The sequence below is a fragment of the Delphinus delphis genome, chromosome 6 (genome assembly GCF_949987515.2).
Source record: "Delphinus delphis chromosome 6, mDelDel1.2, whole genome shotgun sequence".
Taxonomy (NCBI): Eukaryota; Metazoa; Chordata; class Mammalia; order Artiodactyla; family Delphinidae; genus Delphinus; species Delphinus delphis.
In genome coordinates, this window is record NC_082688.1 from 42,276,073 (window position 1) to 42,299,572 (window position 23,500).

General features: G+C 41.0%; 1 protein-coding gene across 2 annotated transcripts in view; it reads left to right on the plus strand.

Annotated features, from left to right (window-relative positions):
• Positions 1 to 23,500, plus strand: part of GNAQ (G protein subunit alpha q) — a 287,167-nt gene that overhangs the window by 192,300 nt on the left and 71,367 nt on the right. For both annotated transcript variants that reach the window (XM_060014594.1, XM_060014595.1), the window contains exons 3-4: positions 6,218 to 6,372; positions 23,126 to 23,254. In XM_060014594.1, coding sequence (XP_059870577.1) covers positions 6,218 to 6,372; positions 23,126 to 23,254 — 284 coding nt within the window. The remainder of the gene's footprint in view (positions 1 to 6,217; positions 6,373 to 23,125; positions 23,255 to 23,500) is intronic.

Here is a 23,500-nt window from a genome sequence, read left to right on the forward strand (position 1 = left end):
AAGCTGGGACAAAGTGAGAGAGTGGCATGGACATATATACATTACCAAACGTAAAATAGATAGCTAGTGGGAAGCAGCCGCATAGCACAGGGAGATCAGCTTAGTGCTTTGTGACCACCTAGAGGGGTGGGATAGGGAGGGTGGGAGGGAGGGAGATGCAAGAGGGAAGAGCTATGGGGACATACGTATATGTATAGCTGATTCACTGTGTTATAAAGCAGAAACTGACACACCATTGTAAAGCAATTATACTCCAATAAAGATGTTAAAAAAATCAAATAAATGCCATTGTTACCCCCATTTGACAGATTAGGAAACCGAGGTTTAGAGATGTTAAATAGCTTGACCCAAGTTCATGCTCAACTAGTACTGGGTGGAGGTGGGATTACAACAGAGAGATCTGATCCCAAGGTCCATCATTTTACTCTGTATTTCCTTTGAGTAGAAAACGAAAAAAGTCTGTTTTTTTTTTGTTTGTTTGTTTTCATAACTTAGAATCAAATGCCAAAATGGAAATAAGCAACAAGGAAAAAAAAAAGGATTGAGAAGATGTGCACCTTCGTTCAAGATTAAAACATACTCAGACAGCAGTTCAGAATTTTTCAGAGCCCCTCTGTGTGTGTTGGGCATCCTTTCAAACAGAGCAGCCCTAATGAGCTGAATATTTGTGTCTAAGAGCTTCAAAAATGTGGAAGTTACCATTTGGTTTTCTACTTCTAGAGTGTAGGAACCGGAATAGGTGTGACATTCCAGCCTAAAGCCACCTTGAGCTGTTAATGAGTTTTTGAAAATCCTTCCAAAGTGACTATAAGATCTTTGTTATTTCATCTGAAGGCTTGGCCTTCTGTGGGCAGGGTAAGACTCACTGTGGTGGGAACTCAGTTCTTCCTTCCTCTTGCTGAAGCAACCTTGGAAATATCAACACATCTAAGATTTACCTGCATTTTATGACCACCAAATCACCAAAACAAGACATTACCACATTGGCACATCCTGCGGTTTCCATGTGGTCTTAACTGAAAATTCTGCCAAGAGTTCCTAAGAGTAGCTACTTAGTTCTCACAATGTTCCCTCTGAGGCTTGCCACCAGCTTGCTAAGAATTCTGAAAGCTAACTTTCATTATTAAGTATTTCCATCCAGTGTGTTCAACTGTAACTTGAAATGAAATAGAATTATATTTTGCATTTTGTTTATATGATTAACACATACCTGTTTTGCTTTTCTATTTACAGTGTTCAAAATAAAAAGGGTAGTCAATTGTAACTTATTTATATTATTAGAAATGACTTATTTCCTTTTCATCATAGCCTTATTCATTAGTAATTGTTTAATTTCACGTAATTACTTGTGATTTTTACTACTTCACATCTGACATTTGGACAAATAGAAAAGGGTCTAATTTATCTTCCTAGTCTAACACATTGTACTAAAAAATATTCTTTCCACATACAGAATATTTTTTACCAAAAAAATGAGAGGATTGCACTTCCATTGAGGACCTTTGTATAGGCAATGTAAAAATTCTGTATTTTATAAAATGCTGTCACACTTAAATAACTTGAGAACTTCAGGTGAAAGCTCTTACATAGATGCAAATTACAGTTGATTATATTTGAATGTCATTTTACAAAACAGCAAGGGTGGAATTAAAAAACAAAGCTTAGTAGGCAATGAAAGTGACTTAGAAATTATGACCTGGATGAAGGCAAAGCGGTGATCTTGTGGTTCTTGAGGCCAATATACTTTCATAGTTGGTGGAGGTTGATTATGGTTCATAGCTGAGATTAATACTGTAGCTTTCATTGTGGAGGTTAATTTGCAGTGAGGGTCAGCATGAAACTTCCTCACTAGACTTTTTTTTTCCCACAGTTAAAAGAGAGGGCCATGTTTATTTTGTCTACTGAGCCTTTGTTCATCATCTTCATCTCTGCCTGCCAGCCGAATCCTCTCTTCTCTCTGACATGTTGTCTGACCTCTCTATCCATACTGAGTTCTACTTTCTCAACCCCTATGTAGCATTGCCGATGTACAGACTTAACCATGTTCTGCCCTTTATTGTCAGGCAGGTCTTGTTTCAATAAATGATATATTATGTGCTCCTGGAGGGACAGTGTTGTAACTCCTTGGTGCTCCATGCATTCTAGATGTATTTATTTACAGTCTTGCAGTTTATGGCTAGACAAAGCCTTAGGGAGATGATTTGTTTCCATTGCATAATCTTGTGGACCAGGAAAATGAAGCTCTATAGAGGTAAAGTAGTTTCTTCTAAGGGTTATGGCTTGTGTTAGGGGTAAAGCCAGGCCTAGAATTTAGGTGTCCCAATTTCCAGTTTAGTATAATTTCCACTCTTCCTTCCTTATATAGTTCATTCAACGACTGTTTATTGAGCATCAGGGGCAGGCACTCTGCTAGACCCTGATACTGCAATGCTGAGCCTGTCTTGGAACTTATACAGTGATCAGGGAGAAGGATACTAACAAATAGCACACAAATAGATGCACACTAGCTACTGAGATAAGTGCTGCTAAGGATTATGTGGTTCTGAGAGAGTAGGCAGTGGATGGAAGATTTCCTTGAGAAACTTGTCTTTGACTTGTAGACTTGACACTGTGTTTATATGTACTTTTTGAATGCACTTAAATTAGACAAACATTTGTTGTTGCTCACTCTGTGCTGGGCCCCAAAAGAAATTAGAGCCAGTAAGCTACAGCCCCTTCCCTCAATGTATAGTCTAGAAGACGATAAGCCAAGAGGTAACTATCATCATAAAGCAAAATGTAGACGTTCCATGGTTCAAAAGACACAAAGCTCACATTTTGGGGGAGAGGAGGAACATTAGGAGCATCTTCCTGTCAGAGATGGCATAGGATACGGCCCCTGAACAAAAGCTAAAGAAAGGCCTAGAGAAGGCCTTCCAGATGTAAGAAAAAGCAAACCGAGATGGAACAAGATAAGAAATTAGAGGAGTTTTCTAACAACAGAAAGTAATCTCATTTTACAGGAGCAGGCTTTTCGGTTACACAACTGTTGAAGGATGTTGTCTATTGAAATGCCCTTACAGTCCACTGCAATTAAAGCTGGAAATGCAAATGTTCCCTCGTTTCTCCTCCTGGAGCACATAATCCTGTGCTTTGGTTGGTTGCCGGCTATATGGACTGTTCCCCCCCACTCCACCCCTACCCCTCCGTGGCAACTACATCTAAGTCTTTAATTGCTATGTTACCGAGCATTTCACTGGGCTTCAATAAACATTTAATCGTCATAGTAAAAAGTGTCTGCTATGTGGAAACTGTTTTCTCTGGCATAAGTTACCTTCTCCAGAAACAGAAACAGAACTCCTTCCAGATGACATGGCTGGCCCCGTGTAGTGAGTATCAAACTCAGTTTTTAAATACTGCCTACACTAACCTGTATCATCACGTAGCTTTTATGCAATTCAGAGAGGTCTCAACCGTTTCTCCCTATGGATGGCATAATAGTTTGTCTAAATATTGTTGTAGGAAAGTGCTGCAGATTTACTTATTAGCATGTGTTAAGTGGCCAGCTGCTGTGTGCCAGCTTCTGTGTAGGACATAGTGTTACTGGTCAATCTTATTAGGGAAGTAAATGGAGGAGCAGATGAGTGGTACCTGATCCAACTCAGGCACAGATATACTTTATCGTTTCTAGCATTGCCAAGAATAAAAATTGGGGATATTTCATGGAAAACTCTAGATTTGGGGCTTCCCTTGGTAAATTGGAAAATCTGGCAACACGGGGCCTATATCCCAATGGCAGCAGTTAGTGGGAGGTAAATAGCGGCTGTCCTCTTTAATTAGGGTGTGTGTTTCTCAGTGTGCTGTAGTCCCTATCACTCCCTGTTGCCTACATCTAGCTTGTTTTATTCATTTCTGTGGCTTCCTGGCCCTTATAGTGCCCCTTGCTTTGGAGTGCCGTTGCCTTTCTGGGACCCTTCTCTTTAGTTTCCAGTAGCAATTTTCTGGCCAGCCAGACAATCAGTTATGACCACAACAGCTAGTGTGTGTGTGATGCTTAATAGTTCGCAGTGGTTCTCGAACTTTTCCATGTATCAGAATCATCCAGAGGGCCTGTTAAAACAGGGATTTGCTAATCAGTTTCTTATTCAAAAAGTTTGAGGTAGGATGGAAGGATTTGTATTTTTATCACATTCCCAGGTGATGCTGCTGGTGTGTGTACCGCCTTTTGAGAACCACTCAACTACTGTATTGTAGCACAATAGTAAGTCACGTGAGCTTGTTGGGGCAGGATGTTCCCCACCAGAGATAACATTTGGCAAGATTAAGCAACTTATCCAATGTCATAAGAAGCAGCAGAGTCAGATTAAAACCATGTCTTTAGAGTATATCCAGCAGGAGACCATCCCGTACGTCCCTGTTCCTGCCCCACATCTGCCCTCCAAGATGCACAGAATCCTCTAGAGAACGCTGTAAAACAGACATAGCCACGGGGATTCTAATTGAGGGTTATACCACGGGTGATCGTTGTCATATCTCAGGACACAGAGAGTTAGCCCTTGTTTGTATTCAGTGAGCAAGGGCAGAAAGGCGAGGTCAAAGCTTGACATCAGGCATACCTGTGAAGGTATGAGACATGCCTGCTGGGCAAAGTGCAGGAGGCCCCACAGCCAGTGTTTCGTGCTTGAAGGAGGTCCACTTGAGCAGGCAGACGGCAGAGCAGGTGGGACAAGTACAGTCTTTGGTATCGACACGGAGCAACAGGTGCTACAGAGCCAGGCGGAGCACAGCACTGGGGATTCATTGGGGAGCCAGTGATACTGTTTTCAAGGGGGAGCCTCATGGGGAACTGTGACTGAGGTAGGCCCACCTGAGGTCTGAGACTTGGGAACAGGACTTCAGGATGGCAGGATTGCTGGTGGGATAAGACAGATTGCCTGGGCAGGGACTAGGTACAGAAAACAACGATAGGGATCCGTTTTCCAAGGTTGGGGTGCAGGGCAGAGCTATAGGGGTTCTCACTTACTAGATCTGACTGTCAGGGTCAGAGCAGAGCTAGCAAGAAAGGTGGTTTCTTCAGTCTTGGCATGTTGGGCTTCTTAAAACTTTCTCTAAGTCAAGATTAGTCTAATGACATGGGGCCCTTCCCTCTTACGGGATGAGAAGGAAGATAAAGATGGGGAACCAGACAGGCCTAACGTGGATTAAATTTATTAAATTCTATCTGCTTAAAACTCTATGAAAAGAATAATTGGGTCATCATGTAATCAAGATAACCATTCACTGACCTAGTTCAGAAGTTTATCTGTACAAAATCAAGACTGTTGTAACAAATTATCATCCATGTGTCTCCAGTTTTCAAGATAATTAGTTATTTGTTGATTTATATATTCATGTGCACATGTAATTTACATGTAAACTACACCCATGAAAACCTATTTTGTTTGAGATTGTTAGACAATGATATATTCTGGTTAATTTGGGGGTTGACCATACAACATTCTGATTTCAATCTTGTTGAAAAATTTTTTTTAAATCTTTTTACCTCTTTCCTGCTAAATGTTGTATAATGAAAATAACAAAGTCCTTTTTCCTTGTTAAAAAAATACTGAATAGCCTCCTCAATCTGATAGTGTAGATAAGGCAGCTATAAAATAAATATTGGCAATTCAGGGGTGTGGAAGTGGAGAGGCACGCCTACCACTGCTCAGGTTCAGTCGTTAATATTGACTGTTCTTCTGTGGGTTTACCCCTATCCCAGAAGCGAGCCATAGAAACTAACCCTGATTAGTTGAGGAGTCTGATTGAGCTTCTGCTACTCAGTGAATACCCAGCCCATGAGAACACTCAGGGCTGGGTATATTATGCGTTTGATTATTATAAACACAGAGGGGATACGTGTCTCTTTTTTCCCTTTAATAACATTAATTGTTTTAGGATTGTGATCATCACCTGTAAACAGTCATTACGTGTAGCATGACATCCTCATTGTTCCGACGGGAACCAAACACTCTGCTTTCCTCTAGTCAACTTTAGGTAGCCTCATGGTTTAATCTAGAGGGAAAGATTTGGGACTGGGTTTTATCTAAGGAAAAAAAAAAAAGCAGCATTACATTATTATAAACCAGTTCAAAAACCAGTATATGAGGAAAGACCTCACTTGTGCACAATGTAATGTGCAAACCAAAGGCAATTTTCAGCGATGGAAAGGAGATTAAAACTTTTTTTTTTTTTTAAACAGGCTCACGCACAATTAGTTCGAGAAGTTGATGTGGAGAAGGTGTCTGCTTTTGAGAATCCGTATGTAGATGCAATAAAGAGTTTATGGAACGATCCTGGAATCCAGGAATGCTATGACAGACGACGGGAATATCAGTTATCTGACTCTACCAAATAGTAAGTATTCCTCCAGGAGGCCCTTTGCATCCTTCTCTTTACTTTCATGTGCAGGTGCTCTGCAGTGAGACCTTCTGTGTTCTGTAATGTGTGTATTGTTATCTGATTCTAACTGCACAGTTAGGAAGTATAGGTATTAAACTTGTGCCAACCTCATAAATTTCAACTATATTGTAAGGGACTGGCATGATGAGTCAGGGAGAGTATTTTACTGTTTTCTGTTTGAAAAGCAAACTGAAGACTCTAGGAATCTGCATTCACTAACCTGTCTCTTTCCCCACATTGTAAAGCAGCAGTTCTCAAACACAGACTTCATTGTGCTTTGAAATCTTGTAATAATAATTTTTAATGCAAATGTCGGATCTTACTCATATGCTGGAAAACACCTACACACATTAAGAACCGCAAACAAATGCGCTTGATTATGGCTTCGCAAACATCAGACCTCCTGGTTTCTAGTTTCCAGGCACAGAACCTTGACTGCTTCCTGGGAGCCACTGTTATGTTGATGGATAGATTTGCCTTTGCATGAAAATTGCGTGGGAGTCGAATTTTGCATGCATTCCCGAATTATTTTGCGAGCTGTCAATCAAAATCATGTGTCCTGGGAGAGATTTGCATCCTAGAGAGCTTTGTTAGTTCTCTAGATTAAATCTTGCCTAACAGAAAGAAAGTAAAGCTCTGGCAGTCATTGGATTAATGTAATCAATGTGGTCAGCAATGTAGATAATTGGGCGCCTGAAAAATGGATTTTTTTTAGTAGTATTTAGCCAGATTTCTGTCTACATTAATTATGGTAACCCAGCATTTGCCTCTTGTATTGGTTCTGGGCAGACAGAAGAAAGGGTGGAAAATATTCAGCAGCCTCAGGGCAGTTCATGTGTTGAAATGACCCTCTGGATGAGAGCAGGACCATGGGGAAAATAAGGAGCCCCATAGGCTGATTGGCGTCACTCAGCAGTGCAGAGGACATCCAAGAGCTGTTTGGCTCTGTTTTTGAAGTAAAGTGGATCGTGCTCTTACCCTAGTTCTAGGCATTTGTATAAGATAAGTTATGATTCAGGTTAGCCAAAGAAACGTTGCCTGGTCAAAACAATTCTTGTATTCCTAAGGTAAATCTGAATGACGTAATTCTGAAATGTGACGTGGAACACTCAGGAACACCGTGTCTGTCGTGTTTAAGCTAATACCCACCACTCTGGGCCTCTGAAATGAGCGCTTCCTCATTCCGTACTTCTTTTGTCCTTCTTCCACACCTTCACGGAGCCTTCCACACTGCCTGTCCTCAGTCTTCCTCTTCCGTGTCTGCCCGCCTTCCTTCGCCCCCTTCCCTTCCTCCCTCCCTCTCTCCTCCCCCCGCCACCCCCCCTCCAAATTCCTACTGTGTAAGTTCCTGTGAGTAGAGAGATGAAGAAGATGCGTTCAGCTCTGATGTGTTCCAAATTCTGCCCCCTCAACCTTTGACCTGCTGTCTTCCTTTTACTTCCTGCCCCCTCTGTCTTTCTGTTTCCTTTGCCATTCCAGACTCCATCCATCTCCCCCACATTGCTGCTGTGCTTTACCCCTCGTTCCTGTTGCTGCTCATTATGTCTTCCGCTGTCCGCCCTCACCTCTGGTTCTCCTTTAACTCCTCTTCACTTCTCACTTTGCTATTGTGACCTCCCTCCTGGTCCATTATAAAGTTACATACACAAATAAATCCTCCACCTCTCATCATTTCTAACCCCCGTCTTTTTACTTTATCATAAATCCTGTCTCTCCCCCTCCTCCTTACCTCTTCTGTTCTTTACCTGCCACCTAGATCTGTTCTCCCTACAGAGAGGTCTTGCGACTAGGGTATCAGAGCACCAGTGTCCCATAAGGATATTGCTTACCAGGGTTGGGGCCCCACCCCCCTTAGGAAATGGTTTGCCTCCTGCTCCTGGGATAGGCCCTCAGAGAGATTCCTGTTTGCCCTGAGGACACCTGGGTCGGCTGCTGCTGTTGTGCTCTTGAGGCAAAGCTCCACCATATGTCTGGTGACATTCCTTCAGTTTAGATTTGTGCATTCCCAGACAAGTACCCATGAGTTGCTTTAGGGCAAAGAGCTATCCACAGCGGTTTCTCCAGGCCCCTGTTAGCACTGTGATGCTGGGAGAGCCACCATCTTAGAATTCTGTCGCACAGCCTGCGTCTACCGTAAAAACACGCCTGCTCTGTGGGCACATCCCTCATGTTAGAGCTGAAGATACGGGGGCACCTGGGACAGGCTGATCTCAACTCCTTCTTCGCGTGATTATTCTTTAAACAGTCCTACTTTCCCCGGATGGGTATAGGGAGAACTCGATTTTCTAAACTGTACATCATGTGGGTATATAAGTGCATGCACATGCACTTTTTTCTTTTTTAACCATATCTTTATGCAGAAGGAATAAAGTAAATTATATGTCCTTATACCCACATTTCAGTGTGCATCTTTTTGAAAATATAGGACATTTGCTTACATAATAAATAATACCATATTATACCTAAAAATAATCAGCCGTCCTTTTCATCATTCCGTACCCAGTTCATATTCATATTTCCCACATTCTTCCAAAATGTCCTTTAGAGTCAGTCGATTTTAGGGCTACTCATTGCATTTGGTTTTTATGTCCCTTAAGTCTCTTTTAACCTAGTAGAGACCTGCTTTGTATTTCACTGGCATGTCGAAACGATTGGCTTGGATCGGGCCTGATTGCTGCCTCAGAGCATGATTTAACTTTCTCTTCCGTCTCTTGGATTTTCTACAAACTGGAAGTTGCATTTAAAAACTTGATTAGATTCCAGTTAACCATTGTGAGTAGAATACACTTTAAGTGATGTCATACACTGGTTTACCCATCAGTGGTAAGTTAAGGTTCACCACAGTGTTAGGGCACTGACAGCCTCCATTATAAAGTTATATTTTTTTTCCTTCTGCCACCAAAAGCAATCTGTGTGGTGTTACTTGGTCATTGTGTAATCTCCAGTTCCCCGTCGACTCTTCACATGATCGTTTTAATTCCAATCAATAAGTCTTACCTGGTTTAATAATTCCATTAGGATTTGTAAAGGAATGATTTTCTGCTTTTATCATTTGGTCTTTGTTGGCATTCTTCTATGAAGTAGAAGGTTTTCTGCTCCACTGGTGCTATTTGCTCATCCTGAAATACATTTTCTACCAAAAGGAATGTGTTTCATTCAGTCTTTTCGTTACAGTAATTTGTTACATAGGCTAAATAGATGGTGACTGTATAACTTACGCAAACCAGGACATTTTGAGAAGGAAGGGGTTACTGTTAATAATTGCAATGAAATAGCAGGCATAAACTGGGAATCTCCTAGTCAAACAGGGACATTTGGTCACCTTAGCTAAATGAAACCTAGGGAGGTGTTTTGGTTTTTTCCCCTTCGTTTTCTCTAGAAGACTCTTGTTTACTTTCAGGGAGTAGAACCAATCTATTCCTGCCAATTATGTAAGTTGTGTGTGGAAACCTGAGTTAGCTGACTCCATCCATGTTTCTGATCTCTAACCAGGATGTTTCAGCACTCTTTATATTATAGATCAGGGCCCAAGTAGCCTGGCTGGCCTGCCTTTAATCCCATTGTGCCGGGAGGCCAAGTATTAGAGTCACTTTATTCTTCCCCATCTTAGTCCCAGGCATTTTCCTTTTCCTTAGCCAGGAAAACCTTCCCAGCACAAAGATAAGACCAGTGGCTTTTTGGATTCACCCATTTGCTGCTCTGTTCCACATGTTCCCCCAGTGTGGTCCAGGGAACGCCCCATGAACTGCGGGGATAGTACTGATGAGGATGTAGGTCCCCTGTCTTGAGCATCACTGATTCCCAGTACTGAATTCATTTTCAAAGAGTAACTCAGAATAATTCCTTTTTCTGCATTCGAGACGGTTGTTACCCCTTTTCCTTTCTGACCTTTGTGTACATTCCACTGGTGTGTCTTTTAGTATTTTATCCTGCCTCTGTTACTTCATGAGGAAGCATGTGTTCTTTCTGTCTTTATAATTAAAATTTTAAAAACTTTGCTGATATTCTGCACCTAATTTCTTATACGGTGACATCACCTTACAGAAATCTTTCTGAATTTAAGACCAGCCTCCTTGAGTACTGACTGTCTTCCTTGTGGTTCTTCAGTTTAGATTTAGGGAACATGTAGATACCTAATCTCTAGCCGTGTGAGAATCCGTGCCTGCCATGCCCATCTGCTTACAGTTTTCAGCTTAACAACAGTTCTCTCCAGGACCCTGCTGGTTGTGAGAGTCAGTGTAGGCCACTTGCCAGGAATACTGAGAACAGAGGCCAGGCATGCCTCTCGTCTTTTCTATCTGATGAGCTCCTATTTATCCTTCAAGACCCAATTCAGGAGTCACACCCTCTGAAAGTCTTGCCCAACACCAGAGAGAGTGAGTCACTGTGTCATGTATCTTAACACTTGTACAAATCTCCTTTGTATCTGGTATCGTGTTTACCGAAGTGTCTCTCTCCTCTGCCCACAGTGCCTAACATTGACTGCTCACGTTTGACCTTCACAAATGATTGTTCCATGAAATCATAGATGGGTAATTTCCACTGTTTCAGTGACCATGATGTAGGCACTATCTGTCTTTGGCCATTATAGACGAACTATGAAGTTCCAGAGCTAAAGGCATTTAAGTCTTTTTTCCTGCTGTTTTTGAAGATCTGGCATGTGGAAAGTTCTGTTATCAAAACAGCTGCCATTTGCTGACTACTTCCTGTATGGTAGATTCTGTGCTTAGTCGTTTATATGCAAAACTGTAGCTATTTCTTATTATCCCTATGAAACAGGGTCTCAGAGAGGTTGAGTGACTTGTTCACGGTCACACAATTAGTAAGTGATAGGAGTAGGAACTGAAATCAGATTTGCTGCCTCCAGAGCCCAGGTTTTTAACCACTGTGAAATCCAGCCTTACAGAGGATGGATGGATAGATGGATGGTTGGATGAATGAGAGAGAGAGAGGGAGAGAGATAATTGACAGTTGTTATATATATAGATGATAGACTAATAGATAAAATAGCTCTGATTAGATAAATCACTTACCATGAAAGATACAAATTATTTATTAATCTTTATTAACGTTGCCTATAGGTAGCTCCGATTTACTGGAAAACACACCCATCAGGGTTTTGATTATCGTCCACAAAATTTAGCCACGTTTAACAGTATATCGATCGTTCATACAACATAGAAGATATTCTAGGTCACACAGAATTGAGAAATATTATTTATTTTAGTCTACAGTCTTAACCCCTTTTCCCATACTCCATCCAATAACTTTTTACTGGAGTCAAACTAGAGCCAATAACTGATTTGAGCTTTCGTTTTTCTACTTTGATTAGCCAACTTGCTGATCATAATAAACAATCGGATGGCTCAAAGGACAGGCAACGCTGGTAGAAACAAGGAGATGGGAAATTCCAGACGACGGATAAGCAGTTTAGGATAAGTTTGCAATTGGCTTTAATTTGGCATATTCTCCCAGTTCTATTTAATGAAAGACTAAAAAAGCATTTTAAGGTGCTGGAGAGTTTTGTAGATTCCCTTATTACTCTTTTTGTTATTGATTTTAAAAAGTCTGAGGGCTCTGAATATCTTTAGGTAAAGAATACAATAAACAGATGGCTGTAGGTTTTTGGTTTTTTTTTTTCTGGCTGGGGTTCACCACCTGCCTTAATATACTGAGACGTCAGGTCAAATGAGTTCACTGCCTACAGTACCAAAAGCTCCCTGACATTAGCCAGAGAACACAAATCTCAATCAACTTGGCATATAGTGAGAAAAGTCCTCACACTGCAGGCTTTTGGCAAAAGACTGCTGTATCCTTGTTCACCTTCAGGGACCAAGTAATGCCTAATCTTGCTTTACTGAAGTACCCCTCCAGGGATTTCAGTAGATTGGACACCTTGAAATTTCCTCATGTTCCACAGCCCATGAATCCAAAGTACATGAAAATTGGCTTTTGGGCATAAGTCACATTTGGAGTTTACTTCTAACTTCATGCTTAAATTTTTAATTTAATTTAAAAACGCACAAGGAATTTGAATGTTGGATTTTAAATGCAAAGCGAATTTTCAGAGGTAGGTTAGCATATCGGCCTGCTTTGGGGCTGAATCCTTCTTGAAGAAGTACCTTGCTAAAAATTAGTTCCTGACTCATGAGCCAAGTACTTGAACCTGAGCGTGTGTTATCTCTAACTCTCACAGCCATTCTAACTTTACTCTTTATCTGACTATTAAAAAGAAGTGTAGGGCTTCCCTGGTGGCGCAGTGGTTGAGAGTCCGCCTGCCGATGCAGGGCTTACGGGTTCGTGCCCTGGTGCGGGAGGATCCCACATGCCGCAGAGCGGCTGGGCCCGTGGGCCATGGCCGCTGAGCCTGCGCGTCTGGAGCCTGTGCTCCGCAACGCAAGAGGCCACAACAGTGAGAGGCCTGTGTACCGCAAAAAAAAAAAAAAAAAAAAAAAGAAGTGTAAGCCTACTGCAGGCGTTTGGAGGCAGACGAGACATTGTGTGGTGAGACCATTGGGTCAAAGTCCAGCCTTCAATGGAATTGCGGCTGCCATTCCTCACCTGTGGGGCTTCTGACTACGTAAGTCTCACTGGCCTCAGACACTGGTGTCTGTTCTTTAACCTCTAAACTCTCTTCTAATTCTGAAATCCTTTGATTCTCTAATAGTAGAATGCCTTTATCTGAGAAACCATTACCCTATGCAGTCAAGAGGAAACCTGGTACCCCCCAAATTTACCTGGAAATGTAATGAACAGAGAGATTATTCTCTACATAGTTAAATGACTAAAAATGCTGTCTTGAGCTCAGAAGAGGGTATTGATCTTGCGTATGTTTGCTCTTTTTTAAAGAGTGACAATAATAACATGGAGTGGCCCTTTTATTCACCCGCGTGACATATTTACTTCTATTTTTGTTTTCTTTTATCTAATGAGCCATATCTCCTAATAACCTTTATCTACCTATCTATTTATTTATTGGCTGCATTGGGTCTTTGTTGCTGCTCACGGGCTTTCTCTAGGTGCGGTGAGTGGGGGCTACTCTTCGTTGCAGTGCGCGGGCTCCTCATTGCGGTGGCTTCTTTTGTTGCGGAGCAAGGGCTCTAGGCACGCAGGTTTCAGTAGTTGTGGCTTGCGGGCTCTAGAGTGCAGACTCAGTTGTTGTGGTGCAGGGGCTTAGGCGACATGTGGGATCTTCCCGGACCAGGGCTCGAACCCAAGTACCCTGCATTGGCAGGCGGATTCTTAACCACTGTGCCGCCAGGGAAGTCCCTCTCCTAGTAACCTTTTGCAAGAATAAAACATACCCTGTATTTGTCTTCCACGGTGAACTCTGATGATTCTAAGACTTGGTCTCTAGTATTCCTTTTTCAGAATGCTTGGAGCTGTTAGAGGTGGTAAGGCTTAAGCACTGTAACCTTCATTACAGAGATGTAGTAGGGAAAGGGGTTTGCCTTGACCCCTGTTCGTCATTCATTCACTCTGCTTGAAGGGCAAAGTGGATGTGGGAGACGCTTCACTCTGTCAGTTTGCTGCTTGCTCATATTTCGGCAGAATGTTTGCACGTTCGGTGGTTTGACCTCTTCTTTACAATCCTTCCCACAATCTACTCAGGATGACATTGTACCCACATGAAACCAGGGGCGCTATTACTATAGAACAGGATTGGAAAACCCGCAGGCCCAACTCAACCTGCTGCCTGTCTTTATAAATTAAGTTTTGTTGGAACATAGCCAAGCCTATTTGTTTATGTGTTGCCCAAAGCTGGTTTTGTGCCCAGTGGCAGAGTTGAGTCATTGCAACAGACTGAATGACCCACAAAGCCTAAAGTACTTACTCTCTGATTTCAAACCACCCCCACCTCACAAAAAAAAGAAAAGAAAAAACTTGCAAGCCCCTCCCATGGAAGGAGACTGAATATTAAAAGGCAACTAGCACTCTGCTTCCACGTCTGCCATCTAGATAGAGCCTACCTTAGTCCTCGGATGCTCTGAATCAACCCAGAGATTCATTTTTAGAGAACTGAGAGAACAGATGGCCTGCAGTCCCTCAGCAGTACTCCATCAATAGCTCTTTGCACAACAAAACTTCAGATAGGAGGTGAGCGTCAGAGAGCTCTAGACTGTGTTCCCTGGTAGTACCTCTAAATGCCGTCCACAGAATGTCCAGTACTAAAGATGGCATAAATGACCAGAAATGTTGACTGAGTAGATTTGGCTCTGAGAGTAAGGATTGTGTCTCATGTGGCTTGGCTTTTGCCCCCACTGTAGTGCCTGGTGCAGCTGGTTGAGAGTGTGATGGGATTTAACAGTCAGTGGGACCAAAGGTAGGGCTGACCGGCTTTTGAAAGAGGCCTAAGAAAACTCGTACCTGTCTAGGAGATAACCCCACCTCCAGTCTCAAGTGAGCCCAGGACACTTGCTTTCTCCATCGGGCCCGTTCCTTTATTTTCACTCCCCACCTGCCAAGCCCTCTTTGAACTCTTATGGGCTGACCCTGGTGTTCTTCTTCATTCACACAGTGGCTTCTTGATCTAAAGAATTGTGGTCTATAATTAGTTTAACATGACCAGCTCCTCAGACCTGATCATCCTTGTTAAAATGAAAGTTCTGGTCCTATAGAACCAATATCCAAGTTAAGGAGACATGACCGTGAGAGACCTGCTGTAGTCAGCGACCTTTTGCTCATGGCTGACTCTTGGCTACCATCACTGGGAGCTCTCTTCTGAGTCACATCTTTTCTGTGCTGTAAAATGGTTATTTTATAGCATGTTTATTGCCATTGCTAGAGCACGAGCTCCTTGAGGACAGGATTCACACCTTTTTTTTTTTTTTCTTTGTGGTTCCCACCCAGTGCTATGCACAGTGCCTAGTTTTCAGTCAGGCTTTAAGAGAAAGTTGTTGAATGAATGAGGAACATAATAAAAGAATAAGTAAATTATATTTCTTTGCTGATTTCTTCCCATCTCTCTTTTCTCCCCTCTTCTGCCTGTTCCAGTCCATTCAGTCTGCACGCTGTAACTCATCCCCCACTTTTCTACACAGTTCTCTAGTGACTGCAGTTCATAATCATCTCTCCCTTCTTAATGCATTCATAGTTAGCACCTCACAGTTTGGCACTTAATTATTTCTTAATTGATTCATCTGTGCTATCTTTGCTTCACAGGTAGCCTGATGTCCCTAAAGGCAAAGGAAAAATATATATTTTAAGTATTTTGTACCAGCTCCCTGTGCCCCAGCCCCCCTCCCTCTCCAACACACACAGTGATTTGAATTGAACATATAACAGATTTTCAATAAATATGTGTAAATTAACTGAAGTAAGCACTGTCATTACAGTCAAGATGAGCAGACTAGAATAAAAAGTAGCCTTCTGATGCTTCTGATATGTTTTAGAAGTATAAAAATTGTGTCAAAATTAGTCAACAGCTTTGAAAGTTACCATATAAAAGATGAATAAATGAACAAAGCCAAACAGGCAAATTGAAAAAGGCCTCTTGCTCCCTTCCCTTTTCCTTCTCGACCTGTCTTACTCTCTTCTGTTGTTTTGTTGTTGTTTGTTGTTGTTGTTTAATATTTTAATTTTATTGGAGTGTAGTTGATTTACAGTGTTGGGTTAGTTTCAGGTGCACAGCAAAGTGATTCAGTTATACATATATTCTGTTTTAGATTCTTTTCTCATATGGGTTATCACAGAACATTGAGTAGAGTTCCCTGTGCTATACAGTAGGTCCTTGTTGGTTACCTATCTTATATATGGTAGTGTGTGTACGTTCATCCCAAGCTCCTGATTTATCCCTCCCCCCTGTTGTTGTTTTGTTTTTGCTCTTAATTACAAGGTTAATTTGTTTTTTGGGCAACAGACTTGGGAATCTTTTGCTCTGACCCAAGCCTGGCCGTGGCCCTGGCCCTGGAGTCTGTCTGACACACACATAGGTGCCCCGCTCCTTCCCCACTTGACACGAGTGGTCTCTTTACCGTAGACATTCAGATCAACTATCCATATATAAGATACTGAAACTGTTTACTAGATGCAGTGATATAGGATCTTTTTACGAGCTATTTAATTTACTTTCAAAAAATCTGATTTTCTGGGTTGGTTTAGTTTATTGGCAAAGGACAATTTAAATGCATGATCTCTTCTGTTTTATCCCACAGAATATTCTCCCTGAGTAGCTTTCACAAACTGTGAGATTGTAGCCCCCCTGCTACCACTAGGTGATCGTGTTTTAAACCTGGAATTTTGTACTGAAAACAAATAGTTTCTTATGAACAAATTCTCTGTAGTCAGTGCTGCACCCCCTTGAACTCTGATCGTGCTGTACCAGGTGTTAAAGAGGAAAAAGGAAAGTTGATTTGCCCTCCACAGAGCGAGCTCTTAAGGAGATGAAAGTGTTTGTATAATGAGCAATCAGAAATCTCGTGCAGCTAACCCACCTAACCAGGTTACCAGCCAGGCTCATCTGAGCAGTGGGATCTACCAGAGGAAGGAGGGACTTAGTTGGGTCTTGGCATCAAAACCTGTACTTGACTCTCCCCTCAGGAGGCAGTTTTGCAGAACTGTTACTTTCACTTTTTTTTTTTTTTAAGTTCACTTTGACAATTTCTTTTATTTTTTTCCTTTGGATCCTGTGGTCACGTAGAAACTACACAGTAACCATAAGTTTCTGGTTTCTCCTTAGCTTCCACTGCTTTTGACAGTGTCAAATAAGATCTCAGGCATGATCTAGCTTTCACATCCCCCAAGACTTTTCCTCTTACACGGTCTTCTTAATTTTTTTAATGAAGTCGACCTAGTTTTTCTAACCTTCTTTTCAATAATAAAAACTGTGAAATTCTACCCAGAGTCATTTTCTGTGCCAGAACTTCATCTTAATATCTGACTTTAACTGCAGCTCTCTTATATTGATGAATACAGCCTCTAGATAAGAGGCTCTTACACGGGAGTTGGAAGAACCCCAGCATACACCCCATAGTGTGTTACATTAAATGCTCCAAGGTGCTGTATTCAGTTATCTTACTATGTTTGGTTGGATTTAGAACAAATTACAGAGATTTCTTTTTCCACTTATCACCCACGGGTGCTTTCCCCCTTTTGGTATAATTGCTAAGGCTTGTATGCCTAATGCGTATATTGATTTTTTTTAAACCCCGGCTGTAATATGATACTGTTTACTTGCTGAGTCATCTCTAAATTTTATTCATGTTTCCTTCATTAAAAAAAAAAGCAAACCCACTTGAATTTCTATGTTATTCTTGGCTTAGATTTCAATTACCTTTCCAGTCATAGGTAGTAGGGCTTTTTCTTTTTACTTCTAAAAAGATCTAAGAAAATAAGTTCTCATTACATGTCAGATTGGAGCATAAATTAAATGTGAAGGTCAACTCAAATCTGTTGCTGACAAACTACTGTCAAAAACTAAGGAACAATTGAAATCTCTTTTTAAAACATTCAAAAGAGAAATGCCATATTTAGTTTGATTAGAGCATATTGTTTTAGTGACATTCAAGCTTATCGCATATATTTTTAATCATTTAAAGTAATGGATTATACCCCTTTTCTGAAGTTCTTATTTTTTCTGCAGCCAGATGTGATACTGAAGTTAAATGTATAAAGACTTTAGCAGTTACGAGGTGTAATTATAAACGAATGGGCATGGTTTCCTTGTCTTTCTTATAAATCAGTCATGCTAGAGAAGGATGTTTTGTGGATAATCACCAAGGATTAGAGACAGTTCAAACAAGTTCCCAGAACATGGCTCTTTCCAAAATATACAAGCATTCATGCCTTCCCTAATAAACTCCCCTGTTTCTCCTCTTCATATAACCCCCTTTTTTCCTACAAGTTGGTAAACTCATTGCAGGCAGGGATCATATCCTGGGAATTTTCATTTCCTTAGCACCTACCAGAATGTCATGATCAAGATGGTTGTTGAATTTCAGATGACCCTGCATTTTTTTCATGGTAGGAAAGGAATTATGGAAATTTTACTAGTCTTTTTGTCGTCTTGCATTTCACTGAAAACCATCAGAAACCTGTTTCTTCCATTAAAGATACTGTGTCACAATCGTTTGTTAATAAGGGACCACTCCCTCTGTTTGCCCTGGATTAGAGGGAATTCCAAGGCCTGAAAGCTTGATACTGACAGTCATAAAATGGATGTACAAATTATATCATTTTGAGGCCAGGACCTAAAGAAGAGCAGGAAGCGCATCTACTAAATGAAATTAAGTGGATACTGCCTTTCCTTTCTGCGTTGTCTTTATATTCGTCAGAGGCATTTGAATTCAGAATTTAGGTCTTACATAATGCAGGCCAGTCATAGCCCGGAGAAGTAGTTATGTAAAGATGGGTATCTAACAACCCCCACACTCCGTTGTTTTCTCCTAGAAGGTGTAACCTGCCTCTCTAACCACTACAATGTTTTCCATAAAATAGTTTTAATTTGGGTCCCATGTTAAGCATCTGCTGTGTTCCAGGCCCTTGGTTGAGTGTCGGTGACCAGCCTTGGACAAAGGGAGTCATGGTCCTTGACCCCATGGAGTGTGAGAACCCTAACTGGGCAAATGTCTGTGGGAAAATGTTGAGGTTTTTTGGGGATTTTTAGTCAATTATGAAGTTATCAATTATTGAATGTCTCAAAGCAATGACAAGTCATTAAATTTCCCTTGAATGGATTGGAGTAAGATGAGTTTGACTACACCCATTTTCAAGCACAATCTTAAATAAGTCTTCACTCCTAGACAGTTAAATAAGTCCTGTGTGTACCATGGAGCTCTCTCTCTCTGACATCAGGAGAGGGCTACTGCCAGCCACTTGTTATACATACATTGCCTTGGAAATGTACCTTGTGCCTGTCACCATAGCAGCACACTGAGAATGACCTCAGCAGTCACTCAGAATCATTCCTACAAAACAAATTATAACTATAATTAACTCTCTGAATTTACTTTGCAATATAAATTGTTCAGACCTCAGTGTTTTTTAGTTAAAGGTTAAATGAATGGAGTAATCCAACATGAACCCATCCGCCCTCCATATTCCACCAGCGTTTTTTCCCCCAAATATGAGGTGCTTCAGTGGAAAGTACAATTCAGTTAAGAGATTATTCCATCATTACCTCTTCTCAGAATATGACAAGAATGAACCAATAAGGATATGCTAGTCTCATCATGCTAGAACTCCATTTCTAAGGCAGTAGAGTGGCTTTTTTCCCTAAGCAAATGTGAAATGCAGAAAGTGCTGTGAGTCCCTCCAGGTCCTGAAGCCCAGAGTGAGGGGGACACGTGGGGTTGGTGCTTGCGCAGGCAGAAGCTCTCCACACTGGCCTCTCTTTGGCAGTGAAAGATGCCTGTCTAGGTGGCCTGCACGTTTTACTTGTTTCTCAAATTATCTGCAACAGGTCTTCAGTTTTGGGTAGCTTTTGAGCCGCCCAGACCTTCCTGTAGGAGAAAATAGATTGTGTGTCTTTTGTTTGATTGGGGGGGTTTGTTGTTGTTCTGTTTTGTTTTTCTAGTCTTGTCTTGGGGTGTTCTAGGTTTGGTTTGGTTTGGTTCAGGTTCTAGATAATGTATGTTTCAACTAGCAGACCTTGATAACAGTTCTTTTCCTTTTTTTTTCTTTTGTTAAATTAGATCAGTTTAACTTTTTTACTCCAAGTGAAGTGGGCCTTTCTCTCCACCATCCACCTAAAACAAAACAACAAGAATGTCAAGCAAGAAGTGCAGTTCACTTTCCAGTAAATTGTAAATGTATGAGGATCTTTAATGGTCATTTCCTTGCCTTGAAATATGTTGAAACCTGGGCAGTGAACAGACAGAACAGAGCCTAGCAAGCAGCAAGTGCCCAGTATAGGTTAATTGTTACGTTGCCGTTGTTACTCTCTGAACTATGCTTACATTGAAAAGGAGCAAAAGAAAGATGCAGGGGGGAAATATTATTGCACGTATGAATGCTTCAGATATTCAGCTAATGTCTCAGTAGTGCCCGGCGTTCACAGAGAGAAACCACTGACAGTATTTTTAGGACAGCCTCTAAACTCGTATCAGTGGCTTTCAGTCGCAGGTGTATATCCTGATTCTGTGTTACTCCATCGTGTTTTTCCCAGAGCTCGGTTCACCCTTCTGAATTGGAGAGATACTAGCAAGTTTCTCACGTGCAGTGTGACAGGGACTCTCTCACTTCATGTGCTGGTTCTTTAAATTTTCCTGTGCAAGGACACATGTTTAAAAATGAAGTGGCAACGAGTAGTCTGTTGAGTTCATCTTCAAGAAAGAGATCAAGAAACAGAAAGCCACGATTTCTCTTCCCACAAGAACACAGTAGCACCTTGTGTCCAAGACTTAGCCACCTTCTGTTCTGACCTCTGGATTGGGTGAAGTGAGTAGAAATGGTTTACTGGGCAGCCTATTTAAAAACAAGCTTGCCAATGTGAATTGGAAGTTCTCTGATTCCTCTGAATTAAATTTTTGTATATAGTAGTTAAATAAATGATGATCTTGCAGATTTCAAAATGTACATTCATTTCGATTTTTTCAAATCAAGGAGCTCATAAATCAAAAAACTCCATCTATACAGAGTACCCAGTTGAGTTTGCATTTATGGAGTCATGAGCTGGTTTATCTGTAGGATGAGATACAGGCCAACACCCAGAACATGGGCTTGTTAACCCCATCAGGCACCTCCCAGACAGTGCCAGGATATTCACTAAAATTTGGAGTCCAGTCCTTTTTTACATTTCCTTCCTGCCTCTCAAGCCCATATTCTCCCAGCCTCTCCCTCTTTTTGTCCCCCAGCCACTCTTACAATAATTAAAGATACCGGGCTGGTTTCTATCAGCCAGTAGAGAGCTAATTGCCAGCTAAAGAATCATTGATGTGTTTGGGACAAGGCCACTAGAATACTAATTATAGTTGCTTTGTATTAGGAATTTCCAGACTAATATTGTACTTTTTTGTCTTAAAGAATTGATACAGCTCCAAAAAGGCAGTAATTTATTTCTTTGTTAAAGTCAGACGTAGCTCTACTCTTTTATGATCCCATGAATCTTAGAGACTTAAATTTTTTTCAATACTCAGTTTCAAATTTAACAGTATCATTGATATGGAAACCCCACTAGTAAGAAGGATATTTAAATAATGCTAAAATTAAATCTCAGCATGGGAAATCATCCATCCATTCAGCAAATAATCGTTAAGTACTATTTGCCAGGCACTCTTTTAGGTACTAAGGCAGGAATAGCAGGGCGAGACAGTCTTTATCCTGGGTAAGTCATGTCACCTGAGTGTTTGTGCTCTTGCTGAGTTACGCTCCACACCAGACATTCCCTGTTACATGTCTCAGAACTCACTGTCTCTTGTTTGTGGGCATATAGGGGTTGAAGATCTAATCTCTTCCAAGTCTATAATGGTTCTACCTTTTCTTTAAATCTTATTCACACTTTAGTTACTTTCTGTATATACTTTGCAGTTGTGTGTTTTGAAATCATATCTGTGCTGCATCCCTTCCAGGGATGGAGGGAACATAGTGACTCTTTGAGATCATGAGGATGCCATGCAGAGCAGTCATTTTTACCTGTTTGTCATCAGTTATATCAAATTATGTCATTCTTAAAGTTGTAAATTATTTTTGCAATTTGAGAGGATGGAAAGTGAATGGAATGTAACACTTTTGAAATGATAAAATTATACTGATGGAGAACACATGTGTGGTTGCCAGGGGTTAGGATTGGGATGGGTAGCACACAGAAGTTTCTTTTTGCTAACAGAACAATTCTATATCCTGATTGCAGTGGTGATTGCACGAATCTCTACATGTAATAAAATTTCATAGACATATACACCCCCAAAAATGTGTGTGTGTGTGTGTAAAAATTGGTGAAATCCAAGTAAGGTCTGTAGTTTAGTTAATAGTATTGATCAGTGTCAAATTCCTGGTTTTGATAATATTCTATGATCACATAAGATGTTATTATTGGGGGAAATTAGGTGAAGGGCACAGGGGAATTCTCTGTAATATTTTTGCAGCTTCTTGTGAGTCTATAATTATTTCACAATAAAAAGCTTTTTTTAATGGAAAAGTGTCATATAAGCAGATAAATGTAAAGTTTAGGTGTGATGAGTCTATACACTGGGAATATCTGGCCTTCGATATTGTTGCCTCAGTAACTAGAAATCTCGTGGCTTCACATTAATTGTGAATGACTTAGGCTTTGGACAGAGTTTAGGACATGGTATGCTGCTGTCTTATAAGGGAAAAGGCTCTGATGTTCTGTAAAAAGGCAAAACAATTCATCCTGACCTTATGTGTAGCTCTGTTATCTGTTTGTTTATACAAATAACATTTGTATAAATAATTCAAAAACTATTTGCTTGAAACTCTTGCTTACCCACCAGACCTGCTAAACAAGTAGAGGGTAGGAGACTCATTTAATTATTTTCTTCTCCCCCTTTACGTTCTGTCAGGGTTCTACTTGACAGTAAGAGAAGAAAAGAGAAATACTGTGAACCAGGTCATCCGTAGATGGACAGCCTTGCTCTGACTAACAGAAGGTTGACTGTATCTTTCACTTCCCAAGCTACTCTACCACTTTCTGATACTTTTCTTCCTTCTCTCCACTTCTGTCTTAGGATTCATTGTTGTCCTTCCTTTTCCATCAGCAGGTCTGGTGTGATGGTGTCACTGACGTTCTCATGTGTCTTCCTTCCTACAGCTATCTTAATGACTTGGACCGCGTTGCCGACCCTGCCTACCTGCCTACGCAACAAGATGTGCTCAGAGTTCGAGTCCCCACCACAGGGATCATCGAGTACCCCTTTGACTTACAAAGTGTCATTTTCAGGTAGTACCTGAGTCCGTAAAATCCACTTGCCAGCTCTTCTGCCTTGAGCACATTTTGTGAACTCTGTGAATATTGAAACCATGTGTAGACTTTAAAACAGTATCACCTTTATAACAATTATTATCATTGGAGACACAAATGAAATAATGTGTCCCTGAAAGAGGAAGCAGAGGAAAGGCGTATGGGCAGGTTTCTTGTTTCAGAAAATAAGATAAATCACAGAGAAATCAGTGAATAGTTTGCTGA